This window comes from Pantherophis guttatus, chromosome 13 (genome assembly GCF_059756535.1).
Source record: "Pantherophis guttatus breed Tessera chromosome 13, ASM5975653v1, whole genome shotgun sequence".
In the NCBI taxonomy this organism is placed as follows: Eukaryota; Metazoa; Chordata; class Lepidosauria; order Squamata; family Colubridae; genus Pantherophis; species Pantherophis guttatus.
Genome location: NC_142075.1, coordinates 1,959,950 through 1,973,790, shown reverse-complemented (window position 1 = coordinate 1,973,790; position 13,841 = coordinate 1,959,950). Strand labels below are relative to the sequence as shown.

Genomic DNA, 13,841 nt, shown 5'->3' with positions numbered 1-13,841 from the left:
TCCCCACCCCCCTGGAGGCCCTCTGGAGGCTGGAAACGGCCCATTTGCCAACTTCCAGTGTGCCCAGAACTGATTTTCGGGCAAATCAGTTGGCCTGCGCGTTCAAGTGCACTGCAGCTGAGCTAGAGCAATGCTCACGTGCCAATATGGCTCCACGTGCCACCTGTGGCACTCGCCATCACGGCTCTAGGACATTCACAGAGTTGTTCCTAAGCCACTCATACGTTGCCTTGGCTGTGTGCTTAGGGTCATTGTCATGTTAGAAAGTTGTCATGTTCATCCCAGTCTGAGGTGTGGAGCACTTTGGAACAGGTTTTCGTTGAGGATATCCCGGTACTTTGCTCCATTCAGCTTTCCCCCAAATCTGAGCAGTCTCCCAGTGTCTGCTGCTGAAAAACACCCCCACAGCATGATGCTGGCACCACTATGCTGCACTGTTGGGATAATATTGGGCAGGTGATGAGCGGTGCCTCGTTTCCTCCAGACATAACGCTTAGAATTGAGTTCAAACTGTTCAATCTTGGTTTCATCAGACCAGAGAATCTTGTTGCTTCAGATGCTTTTTTGCAAAGCAGGCTTTCATGTGTTTTGCACTGAGAAGAGGCTTCCATCTAGCCATTCTGCCATAACGCTCAGATTGGTGGAGGGTTGCAGTGATGGTTGTCTTTCTGGAACTCTGTCCCATCTCCACACAGGATCTCTGGAGCTCAGTCAGAGTGACAATCTTACTAAGGCCCTTCACCCCGATTCCTCAGTTTGACCTGGCAACCAGCACTTGGAAGAGTCCTGGTTGTGCCAAACGTCTTCCATTTGGGAATTATGGAGGCCACTGTATTCTTCAGAACCTTCAGTGTGGCAGAAATTTTATTATAGCCTTCCCCAGATTTGTGCCTTGCAATAATCCTATCTCTGAGCTCTGCAGGCAGTTCTTTGACTTCATGGCTTTTGCTCTGCTATATATGCATTGCCAGCTGTGAGGCTTTCTATAGAGAGGTGTGTGCCTTTCCAAATCATGTCCAATTTAACTTATCATAGGTCGACTCCAGTTAAGGTGTAGAAACATGTCAGCAACGATCAAGAGAAACTTGAATTAAATTTCAAGTGTTGTTGCAAAGAGTGAATACTATGCCAATGTGATATTTCACTTATTTCTTTTTAATACATTTACAGATATTTCTAAAATTCTGTTTTCAGTTTGTCATTATGGAATACTGAGTGTAGATTAATGAGGAAAAAATGAATTTCAGCCTGTAGAATCAGGCTGTAGCATAACAGAACTGACAAACGTGAAGGGGGTCTGAATGCACTATAAGTGCTATTGCTATTTTTTTAAATGTTTTTATTGAAAACTTTTACTTGAATAAAAGGAAAAGAAGAATATAAATATATATAAAAGAAAAATGGCAGGAAACCATAAAGTTGAAAAAGAAAGGAGAGAAAGATAATTAAATTATTTCCAACCTTTACAGCAATTATAATAAAAAATATTACCCCTCCTCAAACATAACAATCCTTTTGTTCCATTATTTAACATACAAAATGATTGTTTTAGTTCTTTCCATTTTCTGCAAAAAGGCCATATAAGATTCAGACTTCTGCAAAAATAGTTATTTTATCTTCCTTCATGAGTATTTCAATATATTTCTACTTTATATACATATAATAGCATTGCTGGCCAACAAAATATTATCAAGGTCTATGAATTTATCCCTCATAAACAAATACATTCTTCTGGAGTGGTTCAACAATCCTTTCTTCCTTCCTGTAACTTTCATCCCCTTTAGTAATAACCATTTTTCTTTATTTCAAATTCGTAATGCATACAGGGGGAGTAAAAGATAAAACAGGCTTCTTCTTCCCCATAACACATTAGTCTCTTCTAGCACTATGGTTTTTCCAGCACCCCTCTGGTCATGTGGGTGACTTCCAGTGCTCCCTGCCAGTTTCCCCCAAGCAAAGTCAATGGGAAAGTTGGAAGGAGTCACCATTTGGACAAAAAAAAAAATCAGCCTAAAATGTAATATTTATTCTGGTCACTTTAGACTGCACTAACTTTCTTTCAGTGGATCCCAGAGTTGTGTAGTTCTTTTTAAAGCTTTATAACTGATTCGTTCCTTTCTGCTTTTAAGCTTTTCCAGATTGAAGGTACACTCACCCAGGGGGCTTTAGGTGCTCCACTGTTCTGAAGGTCTCTTTACACTTTAAATTTGCTCCATTTAAACATGCTTTAGAAAGTGAATTGGGCAGATCTGAATATCTGAGGATGGTTTCTTCTTCCATTTTGCTGTACTCACAGGCTGCCCATGGGGTGGTGGTTTCCTTCTGAGGAGCTGTCCCAGAGCTCCTGTCGCCGATCCCTGGCCAAGAAAAAGAAGAAGACAGTCCTCTTATTTTTCCACTTCAGATATTGAATGAATTCTGGACAGTAACGAATGAAAATAAAAGTCTAAATGGTGTTCGCTCTCTCTTTCTCTCTCTCAAGCTGGAGGTTAGGCCCCAGGTGGCTTTTCCTTTAGAAAACTGCTGAAAAATTTTATTTAGATTTTGATATCAGGCCTAGTAGATTATTTGATGCTTTTGAAAACTTTTTTTTTTGTTCTTATAACTGCATAGATAACAATGTTTCTAATGTACTATAACAGATTTTAAAGAGTATCTATTTCTTCATTGGACTGTTAACAAAACTTCCTAAACCTGGGAGGGCCTTTGCTATTTGCTTTATAGCTGTATTTTTGCCGTCTTAAAGATGCCTTTTATATTCTGCTGTTTCACCAGTAGAGGATTGTAAAGAAAGGAGACCTGCTCTTTCTCTTGCAGGAGAAGGATGTGGCAGCGTGAATGATCCCAGTAAAGAGATGCTTGCCAAAACCGAGGTTTCTCTCACTTTGACAAACAAGTTTGATGTTCCCGGCGATGAGAATGCCGAGATGGATGCAAAGACGATCCTGCTGAAGTAAGTGAAGGCAAGGAATGGGGGCTGCCCTGGAGCAGGCCTGCTGAATCTGTAGTGTGGGCCTGCTGCCTTTCAGCACTGGCTGTCTTCCCTGCACAGAGGCAAAGAAACCCAGCTGTCCTGCCTTTAGGCACAGAGCCAACCGGCTGACTTGGGCCAGTCCATCTGTCTCCGACCTAGGAAATGAATGACAAGTGCCAAAATCTTGACACAGAAACTGTAGAGGCAAGGTTGGGCAGTCAGCAAGGATCAACACTCACTCGAAGGCAAGGGCGGGGTGGAGGTGGGGACCAGGAGAAAAGAAAACAAAAGCTCCATATCAGTAATAACTGTCAACTATTTATTTCCCACCCAATCAACTAGGGTTTTGCATGGTGAAAAACACAATAGACATAATTAAAAACTCAAACAAAGTCCAAACAAATAGAGCTCAAATTAAATTTAGAAGAGGCACCAGGACCAGCTAGGGGCTGAATGCCTGCAGGAATACCTACAGTTTTAACTGCTCTCCAAAATACAAGGAGGGCATCCTTGCTTGGGGGGAATAAGATATTTCACCGAGTAGGAGCCCCTCCTGGAAAGAGATGTTCTCTTGCTGGAAGCCCTATGAGCATCACATTATGGGGGAAGCCATTATAGGTGTTCTATTATATTTTCCCAATCTTCTCATCCATTTTCTTAATGTTATCTTTTATTTCTCCCACATCTATCCTAAGTTCTTCATGATTTCTCCTTGTTTCTTCATGGTTATTAGCTATGGACTCTTGGGTTTTGTTCATTCCCTCTTGAATCATTGCTAGAACTGACTGAATGTTTTGCATGTTAAGGATGGAGGATGCCTTTTCTTTTTCTGCCACTAACATGGTGTCAACTAGCCTTTGCTGCGCCGGGGAAGCTGAGAGTGTCATCTGGTTTGAGGGTATCTTCTTGCTTGTCTTAGTAATCGTTGATGAACCTGTAGTTGCCATTTGTACTTTTTGTATTATCTGTCCCCAAAATTTCATATACTGATTTGTTATTTAGATTTTTGTATTTCTATCTCTATTTAATGCTCAAATTGTAGTGTCTAACAATCCTAATGAGCTGATATTTACTATGTACTATGTTGCTATTTCTCTATCACACAATCAAAATCTCTGTATATATTTCCGTATACTTATTCACAGTTTTAAATATCCTACTTTACGCTTTCTTAAATAAGGGAGGGAGGAAGTAGTAGAGGGAGATGAGGGAAAAGTTTAAGATTTCAGCAATTCATTAATTTAAGAATAAAATTTTAACAGTTCATTAATAACAACAGTTTTCCTTTTGTAATTAATTACTCTACTATTAAGTTACTATTAGCTAATATCAATTACCCTTAATTACTATACACAATGTATTTCCTTCAGTATATATAATCTATCTAATCAACTATAATATAAATCTAAGTGTGCAAGATAATAGAAAGCTAAATAGTATGATAAATCACTGTATAAACACAGAAACTGGACTAACAAATATATATAACAATCTAAACAGTATATATGTTGCTTTTTACTTAATATTTAATAATTAATAGTTAATTAATAATTAATAATCAAGTTTAAGTAGCTGGATTTTACTTCATTAACTGTTATCCTTTCTCCTTTTATAGTATCTTCTTCTTTCAGTTTTACATCATCCCAATTTCTTCTCTCTGTTAATTGTATCCAATGTCCTCTAAGTTAAGTATCCAAATGTCCAACACTCAAGATGTCCAATTCCAAGTGTCCAAATATAATCCAAATGTTCAATAAAAAGACCTTAATAGAATTAATTTAGCTGCACCACTTGTTAAATTCCAGACGGGAAGGTTCTGTGTAACATTCAGCTATTCACTCCGCTTCTCCTGTATCCGCTTCCAGTCACTTGCCTCGTCACGATCTCCAGTTATAACAAAGTCTGTCTGTCTCCTTTTCCTCTTTCTTCTAAATATCGTCCTTTTCCACCAACTGATTTACTTTAATACTCCGCTTTCCACTGGATTCACTTTCTACTTGCTCGTGTTATAGTTTCCAATATCCGCCATTCATTTGACTTTCTGCTGTCAAAATCACCTCTCACCCCACGTTGTTTCTTCCGATCCTCTCTGGTCTCTCTTGCCTCACTTAGAGCTCCAAACACTTTCCTCTCCAAAATCAATTTATTTATGTTTTATTTTGTAATCCACAACTCCTTAATGGTACTTCTCTTGGAGTCGCTCCGATTCCACCACCTGTCACTTTCTGCGCTGTCACTGTCAATTTGAGTCTTCCGTTCCACTCACTTTTCCGTCACCGCTTATTGCCGCTTGCTTGGAGTCTCACTGTCAAGTTTCCGAAAGATGCCCTAATTAATTCATGAGCCATGATCCAAACTTCAAAGGAAATATAGTGATTTATTTGGAGCACCATTCCGGCAATACTTGGATGCAGTCAGGACTGACACCACGTAGATTTATGTTCCCCTATGACCCTGTCTCCCCTCCCCCCTGGCCATGTCATAAATCACATTCTCCAATTAACCACCTTGGCTGGTTGTGAAACCTAACACCCTCCTTCTGATTGCGATCAGAAAAATATATGGAATTCACTTCAGTTCTCCCTCCCTCCTACTCATGGCAACTTGAAAGCTTTGCAAGTTGACACTCACTTTCACCCATTTCTGTTCGCACTTTAAAGCAGTACCTTCTTCTATTCTCGTTCTTCTTCCTTCTGTTTCCTACCAATATATTCTTTGATTTGATCTTTGCTTCCCACTAATCAGCTGTCAACGTTTCAGGCCAGCCAAAATGGCTGGCTTTTTTCTGATCGGAATTAAGGTTTCCCCTGAACCTTCGGAGGGATTGCTGTCCTCACCAAGGTCCTCGGGGTTTCCTCTTTTTTCTATTGACCCCTCCAAGGTCAATAGCACCTGGATCGGCTTCCTGATCGAAAATATCGGAACTTTGAGAACGGAGCGCCATTCTCTTGTTCCTGGCATGATGACATCACCGCCGGAAGTCTTTCTTCCCCCCCATCCCCCTTTTCTATTTACTCTGGTGTCATCTGAGTTTCTATTTCTTTTTTATCTTATCCCTCATTTAACTTTTATTCATATTTCTTTTCTTTCCACACCTAGAATCTTTCCCATGTCTTGAAATACACCGATTCCTCTTTATCTTTTATTCTTAGCGTCAATCATTTCCATACAGTCTAAAATCTTTTTTATTACTTCACCTTCTGACGGAATTTTCTCTCTCTTCCAATTTTGTGCAAATACAATTCTTGCTGCTGTTATTATATGTATAATTCAGGGTACTTCTTCTTTGCTATATCTTTCTATAGCCAATAGAAAAGTCTCTGGTTTTAATTCTATAGATTTATGTAACATTTCCTCTAACCATATCTGTATTCTAGACCAATAGTTTTTTGCTTCCGTACATGACCACCAGATATGATAATACGATCACGGCAAATGCAAACATTTTCAGCATTTAGCTGATTTATCTTTAAACATTTTTGCTAGTCTTTCTGTTGGCATATGCCATCTATAAAACATTTTATATAAATTTTCTTTATATGCAGAGGCCATAGTAAATTTATAATTCCTTTCCCATAGTTGTTGCCATTTCTCTAATTCCATAACCAAAGTTTTTCGCCCATGTTATCATTCTTTTTTACTTCTTCATCTTCTAATCTAATCTACAGTAGATAATTATACAACCTTTTAATCATTTTTTCATTCTTTCCAGTCATTATCTGATCCAACTCTGATTCCCCCAAATTAAAACCATATTGTTTCAGATCTTTATCATATCTTGATTGTATCTGCACTTTTGCATACTAATCAATCTCAATCCCTTGTTTTTCTGATCTTGTTTCTGTTTTAGTTCTCCCTTCTCTGTTAAAATGTCCTTATATCTAACACTATTGTCCATGTTTATCATATTTGGATGTGTCAACGCTTCTATTGTTGAAACCCACATTGGTATTTCCATATAATGTTTCTCTTTCACTCTCTCCCATACTGTTAATAAGCTGTTTCTTACACAGTGTGTCTGAAAGTATCCATGTATCCTATTTTTTCCATACCATAAGAAAACATGCCAGCCTAGTTGCAAATCATGTCCTTCCAAAGTCAATAGTCTTGCATTTCTCAATAGAATCCATTCTTTAACCCAAGTTAATATCGCCGCTTGATGATAAAGTTCCCAATTTGGTAGACCAAAACTTCCTCTAGTCCTAGTATGTTGAAGCAGTTAATTAATTCTTGCTTTCTTTCCTTGCCATATATATTTCCACATCATTTTATTCAAACTTTCAAAATACTTTTTCCCCAGCTTTATTGGAATTGTTTGAAAAAAGAACAAAATTCTTGGTAGTACATTCATTTTGATTACCGCTATTCTTCCCCTTAATGATAGTTGTAGATTTTTCCATTTTTCCAAGTCTATTTCAATTTGATTTTTCAGTTTATAGTAATTATCTTCTTTCACTGTGATACATCTTGAGATTAATTGGATGCCCAAGTATTTCACTTTCTTCACTATTTGAATATCTAATTTCTCCATTAATTGCTTTTTTTTGTTTTTCTTTCATATTTTTAAATATAATTTTTCTTTTATCTTTATTTATTTTCAATCCAGCTACTTCTCCATACTCCTGTATTTGCTTCATTAGCTTTGGGCCCATTTCTATAGGTTCTTCCATAATAAATCATCCGCAAATGCTTGTAGCTTGCATTCTTCTCTTTTAATTTTCATTCCTTTTATTTCTTTATCTTGCCTTATTTTTCTCTTTAAAATTTCTAGCATCCAGATAAATAATAATGGAGATAACGGACATCCTTGTCTAGTTCCTTTTCTGATAGCTACTTTCTCTGTCATTTCACCATTTATTATTACCTTTGCCAATTGGTCTTTGTATATAGTCTTAACCATATTAATGAATCTATCACCAAAGTCCATCTTTTGTAATTGCCAGTTCACATTGTCAAATGCTTTCTGTGCATCTAAAAATAACAATGCCATTTGTTTCTCTGAATGTACCTCATAATATTACAATGTATCCAATATAATTTGTATATTGTCTCAAAATTTGCCTTTTAGGCAAAAAAACCATTTTGGTCTGAATGTATGAGTTCGTTTAGTAACCTTTTCAATCTTTCTGCCATAATTTATGCAAATATTTTATAGTTTGCATTTAATAGTGAAATTGGTCTATAATTCTTTATTTGTTGTAAATCTATTTCTTCTTTTGGTATAAGATGTATGCCTCCATCCATGAGTTCGGCACCTTGGCTTCTATTAATAAGTCATTAAATACTTGTAACATTGTATCACTTAGTACATCTTGCAATTTTTTATATAGCTCTGCTGGTAGTCCATCTGGTCCCGGGGTTTTTCCATTCTTCAGCCTTTAAATTCCCTCCACCAATTCCATCATTGATATTCTTTCTTCTAGTGCTTTTTTGAATTTTTCTGGTATTTTGGGAGTCATTGCTTTTTCCAAATATTGTTCTATTTTCTCTTCTGATATCTGTTCTTGTTGATATAATTTCTTATAATATTCCTCAATTATTTTTTTCTTTTTCTCATTTTGATGACATATCTTCCCATCTTGATCTAGTAATTGAGTTATCAGTTTCCTTTCTTTTTTCCTTTTTCATTTTATATGCCAGCCATCTTCCTGGTTTATTTTCATTTTCAAAAAAATTTGCTTTGTTGATTTTATTTTCCTTGCCAAGTCTTCATTCTCAATTAAGTTCAATTTATGTTTTTCCAAGTCCATTAAATTTTTAATTTTTTTGTCTTGTGGGTTTTTTGCAATTCTTTCTCTAATGTCTTATACTCCTCTTCCAATTTCTTTTGAATTTGTCTATTCTGTTTATTTTTTTCCAGTATAAATCATTATCAAGCCCCTTATATATGCTTTACTAGTATCGCATACATTTTGTAATGCTGTATCTTCTTTTCTGTTTTCTTTAAAGAAAAAAGTCAATTATTTTTTCATATATTGTATAAAGTCTTTCTCATTTAATAAGCTTTGATTTAATGTCCATCTCATTCCTTTTTTTTTTTTTTGTCCTTTCCATATCATCATTGTGATCTGCCCGTATATTTGCTTCTATATCAATCTTGTCTATCTTGGATATTAAATCTGTGGACATCCACATCATATCTATTCTTGACCATGACATATGTCTATTTGAATAAAATGTGTACTGTTTTTCCTGGTTGTAATGGTCTCTGGGAATGTCCCTGGGAGAGAGGAGGAAGAGCCACAGGCTAGGCAACCATTGGGAAAAATGTATCTCACCACACAGAAGGAAAAGGGGCCTGGGAAGCATATCAGGAGGGACCTTCCCTAGTTTTCTGGAAAGTAAAAATAAAGGAGGGAAGAAATGCTTTCAGACTTGCAAAATTCTGTTACTTACAATTAAGGTAGTGTTAGTAATGCTTTGTGTTTCTTGTCTGGATTATCTCAAAGGGCTGACTTAGTTGAATAATTGGTGTAGCATTGGAAGCTAAGGTATGACTTCCAGTTGCTGCTTCAGCAGGGAGTCCAGTCCAGAAAGAGCCCCAGATCATGCACCAACTACCTTCAATGAATTGCCTGGTATTTACTGGAAACAAGCAGCTCATTCCTGCCAGAGTTTAATTGGAGCATGTGTAATCCTGTCCAAATCTTGGGTTCTCCAGGTACCAGTTGCCATTGCCATCTCAGCTTGGGTGTCCTTGGCTTACGGCTGATAGTTCACCCAAACCAGCAGACAACCTGTCCCAGTAGCTGGTTAGATTAGAACATTAAATAACATCTACATAAAGGAGACTGTTGAGCCTTGGGGAACTGCATAATTAAGCTATTGTGCCCTACCACAAAGAAGCATTAACTGCATCAACTGCATAAACCTTGACTGGCCATGCAGTGAAGTCAGAAGGGGCATGTCAAACTTGCAGAGGATTTTGTCCATTTCCTCAGACACTACAGGCTCAAAAGAATCCTACTTAATTTCACAAGATATTACCCCATTCAGTCCTGTAGACCAGCCAACTTTTCTGGCTTCATGGACTGGCAGCAGCAGAGGCAGTGGAGGGTGGGTATAGTTTCGCATGCACAACCTAACTCCCACGCATGCACAATTGAAGCTTTGTGTACCCCCTGTCACTTGTGCAGCCCAGTTCCCAACAGGCCTTGGACCAGTACCAGTCTGCAGCCTTGGGGTTGGGGATCCCTGCTTAGACTGTTCAATTGGCATCAAAGTTACCTTATCCACTAAGAAATTCACAAGTCCATCCGGCTTGCCTATTGGAGCTGTGGCTTGCCTGTGTTCCCCAGAAGGGTTCAAGTTACACAACATAAGTAGGTCTGCCAGTTAAGAATCCATAGATGCAATAATTATGTACAGGATTGTTCCTTACTCACTTTTAATGCGCAGTGTAGGCATTAGAAGTGCTTCATATGAATGACTTTGGGTTTAAAGTCAGCTGTCTTTCAGTCTCATTATTTCCCTCAGTCCAAGGACAACCAAGCAAAGAGAGGCCACACTGGCAGTGGTATCCTCACTGCAGTTCCATGGGTGAGCTAGGCACCATTTTTGTCAGAAGGTTGAGGAAAACCTCAAACAACCCCTGGACATGGTCTCTGATCCATTAGGTGCCTGAGCAGGCCAAAATCTGTGTGTGCCTGCCAGTGGAGCTGGCATCAGAGTCAAACAATGAGGAGGATGGGGAGGAACTTGGGCCAGTCCTGGGAGCTGGGGAAAGCTCGGACAAGGGAGGCCCCACTCTGCATCGGAGGCAGAGTGAGGGCCAAGGCCATCTGACAGTTATGTGCTGCCTCTGGAATCTCCGGAGTCTGACATCAGCGAGGTAGAAGAACAGCAGGAACCTGTTCCCAGTGTGTGCATGTGCAGAGATGCCAGAAGACAAGAACAATTAAGAAACAGGGTCGACTTGGGAGTAAGGCTTGGAGATGATTGGCCTCTCCCATAAGACATAAAAGAGGAGCGAACGGGACGTGAGCTTTTGCAAGAAGCAATTAGTTCATCTGGTCGGTTCAAGCTTTGAAAAGTTCTGTTTGACTCTCTGCCAAGTTTGGCCTTGCCCTGCATTTGGCAATTAGTTCTCTGGCAGCATTCCAAGGGAGATAAGGTGGGTGTTTATAAACATTCTCCTGAAAGACTGTTTGTGAAGCCTTGCGGACTGTGAATGACAATAATTCACAGCCATGTAAATAAAAGAGGTTTTGCCAGGACTAAGATTGTGCTTTATACTTTCTAGGGAAGTCTAGGTCAGAACAGTGTGTGCTTCTGTTGCAGAAGTTCCGAGTAGCCATAGTCCACCCTTGACATCTCCCTGACAGAATGGACATAGACACAAATAATATATCATGCTTTTGATTATTTTTATTTCCTAGCACCAAACGTTTAATTGTGGATGTAATCCGTTTCCAGCCAGGAGAAACATTAACAGAGATCCTTGAAATTCCAGCTACTGCTGAGCAGGTATGAAAGATACTTTACTCTACATGGCTCTATAGTTACATGTCATAAGGTAAGGGAATTGTGCCAGTTCTGAAGTGGTGGCTCATGGTGGGCCAACGGCACGATGAGAAATTGTTTAGATCTGCATGTTTACTTGTTCAGATTGTGATTTGTGAATGACATGTTGACCCTTTTCTAGGAAGTTGAACACCAAAGGGCCATGCAGAGACGGGCTATTCGGGATGCTAAAACCCCTGACAAAATGAAGAAGTCAAAAGCAGTCAAGGAGGACAATAACTTGAGTCTTCAAGAGAAGAAGGACAAAATTCAATCAGGGCTGAAGAAGCTGACCGAACTGGGCATGGCAAACCCAAAGAATAAATACCAGGATTTGATCAATGATATTGCAAAGGTAGTTTTTGTGGGAGAAATGCCAGGAGGAACAACCTCAGCCACTGATGATTGCTTAAACAGGCATCTGGGGAAAGGGGGAAAATGTCTGTTGTGTGGCCCAGAAGGGCTGTGTGTACTCATCCCAAAGGAATCTGGTCTACCAAGTTCAGATAACGGCCAGGTTTTTTAGTGGCATCTCAACAACAGATCTTCGAGTCAAAGCCTGGTTTTCATATATTCCTCTTCTGGTTTAGGATATCCGGAATCAACGTCGCTATCGCCAGAGGAGAAAAGCGGAACTGGTGAAGCTTCAACAGACCTACAGTGCCCTTAATTCCAAGGCTACTTTCTATGAGGAGCAAGTGGATTACTATAAGAGCTACATCAAAACGTGTTTGGATAATTTGGCCAGCAAGGGCAAGTGGGTGCTATCTCCCAAGATTTTGCAGTTTAACTTTTGTCACAGAAATTATTGAAAAGCGACTGAGAGTAGTTGTGATAGAAAGTATTTACATAATATATATTATTATGGGGAGGAGAAACAGAATCGGGAATTCTCAGCTTGTTGGCAAGCTGAGAAGTGAAAATACTGTAGTTGCAACAGCAAAAACACCGTTTGAAGCTTGACAGGTCCATTTCAGCTCAGAGCAAGTCAATAAATGTGTCACAGATACCGCTGCACTTCCCTCAACTGGATTCTGATGTTTCTTATTTTAGGGTCTCAAAAAAGCCACGGGAAATGAAAGGAAAAAAGAGCAAGAAGATTTTTCTGAAATACACAGCAGCCCGACTCCATGAAAAGGGAGTTTTGCTGGAGATTGAAGACCTGCAAGCCAGCCAGTGAGTATTTCTATACCAAAAAAGCCACATGGGAATAATTAAATCTGATACATGCATTTGCAATTGGAGAAGGTAGAGCCATTTATCAAATGTTTCTGCTCTTATCATTCTCCACCATCACAAAGAGGATTCTATTATGTGGAAAAGACATACACATCATTGCATATTTGGGACAGCTTATTGACTGCTCAGGTTGGACTTTGGAGTTTATAGGAAAGAATCTCGCTGTATCCTTTAGCCACTAATTTGCATTTCATACCCAGATTGAGCTTGTCGTCCATAAAAATACTTCCTCTTGTCCCTGCAAGCAGTAGCAGTTGTTATCTCATATCTGGCTCCCAACAGAATTTTGTGAAGAGATTCTTTGTTTTGGACCCTTACCTGCTTCAAACGATGCATACTGGAATGATGATAACTGGAACCAAGTTTACATAGTAGAATATGGTGGAAATGTGCAGTGTAGTTAGCCTCAACACTATCATTCTCACACTGTGGAAGAAGCCATGAATTATTGGTATTGAGCATTCATTCATTCATTCATTGTGCTTCAGCTGCCAAAAAAGCCAACACAGTTCTAAGCTGCATTAACAGAGGGATAGAATCAAGAACACATGAAGTGTTAATACCACTTTATAATGCCTTGGTAAGGCCACTTGGAATACTGCATCCAGTTCTGGTCACTATAATATAAAAAAGATGTTGAGACTCTAGAACAGGCATCCTCAAACTACGGCCCATGGGATGGATCCGGCCCACCAAAGCCATTAATCCAGCCCGCGCGAGACCATGAGGCTGCCCTGCCCACATTGCCACACCAACCCGTCGGCCAAGTGCAGGACTTAGTTTGTGAGGGCCAGCAGAGTGCTTCTGTGGGCTGGCAGAGTGCTTCTGCGGGGGCGGGGGAGGTGGAAAACGGGCCACGCCTTTTGCCAGCCAAGGAAAAACTCAAAAGATTTGCCAGGGATTTCAGTCCTTTGTCGCTCCACTGGGGGGAAGGACCGAAGGGGAGAGGCTGCGCTGGCTGCGTAATTATACCGCATGATGCTTCATGGAGGCAGGTTTGCTCAAACTAGGGGGGGAGAGGGTTTCAGCTGAAACAAACGTCTCCTGACTGTTTCTTCACGGATCAAGGGGGGATCTTTGCTTGCTCGGAAGGTCAATTTTCTCTGGCAATGGTAAGGCAATTTGA

General features: G+C 39.5%; 1 protein-coding gene across 2 annotated transcripts in view; it reads left to right on the top strand.

The window, feature by feature from the left end:
• IQGAP1 (IQ motif containing GTPase activating protein 1) overlaps positions 1 to 13,841 on the top strand; it is a 127,407-nt gene that overhangs the window by 102,012 nt on the left and 11,554 nt on the right. For both annotated transcript variants that reach the window (XM_034435617.3, XM_034435616.3), the window contains exons 32-36: positions 2,818 to 2,953; positions 11,353 to 11,440; positions 11,619 to 11,831; positions 12,067 to 12,233; positions 12,530 to 12,652. In XM_034435617.3, the coding sequence (XP_034291508.1) occupies positions 2,818 to 2,953; positions 11,353 to 11,440; positions 11,619 to 11,831; positions 12,067 to 12,233; positions 12,530 to 12,652 (727 nt within the window). The remainder of the gene's footprint in view (positions 1 to 2,817; positions 2,954 to 11,352; positions 11,441 to 11,618; positions 11,832 to 12,066; positions 12,234 to 12,529; positions 12,653 to 13,841) is intronic.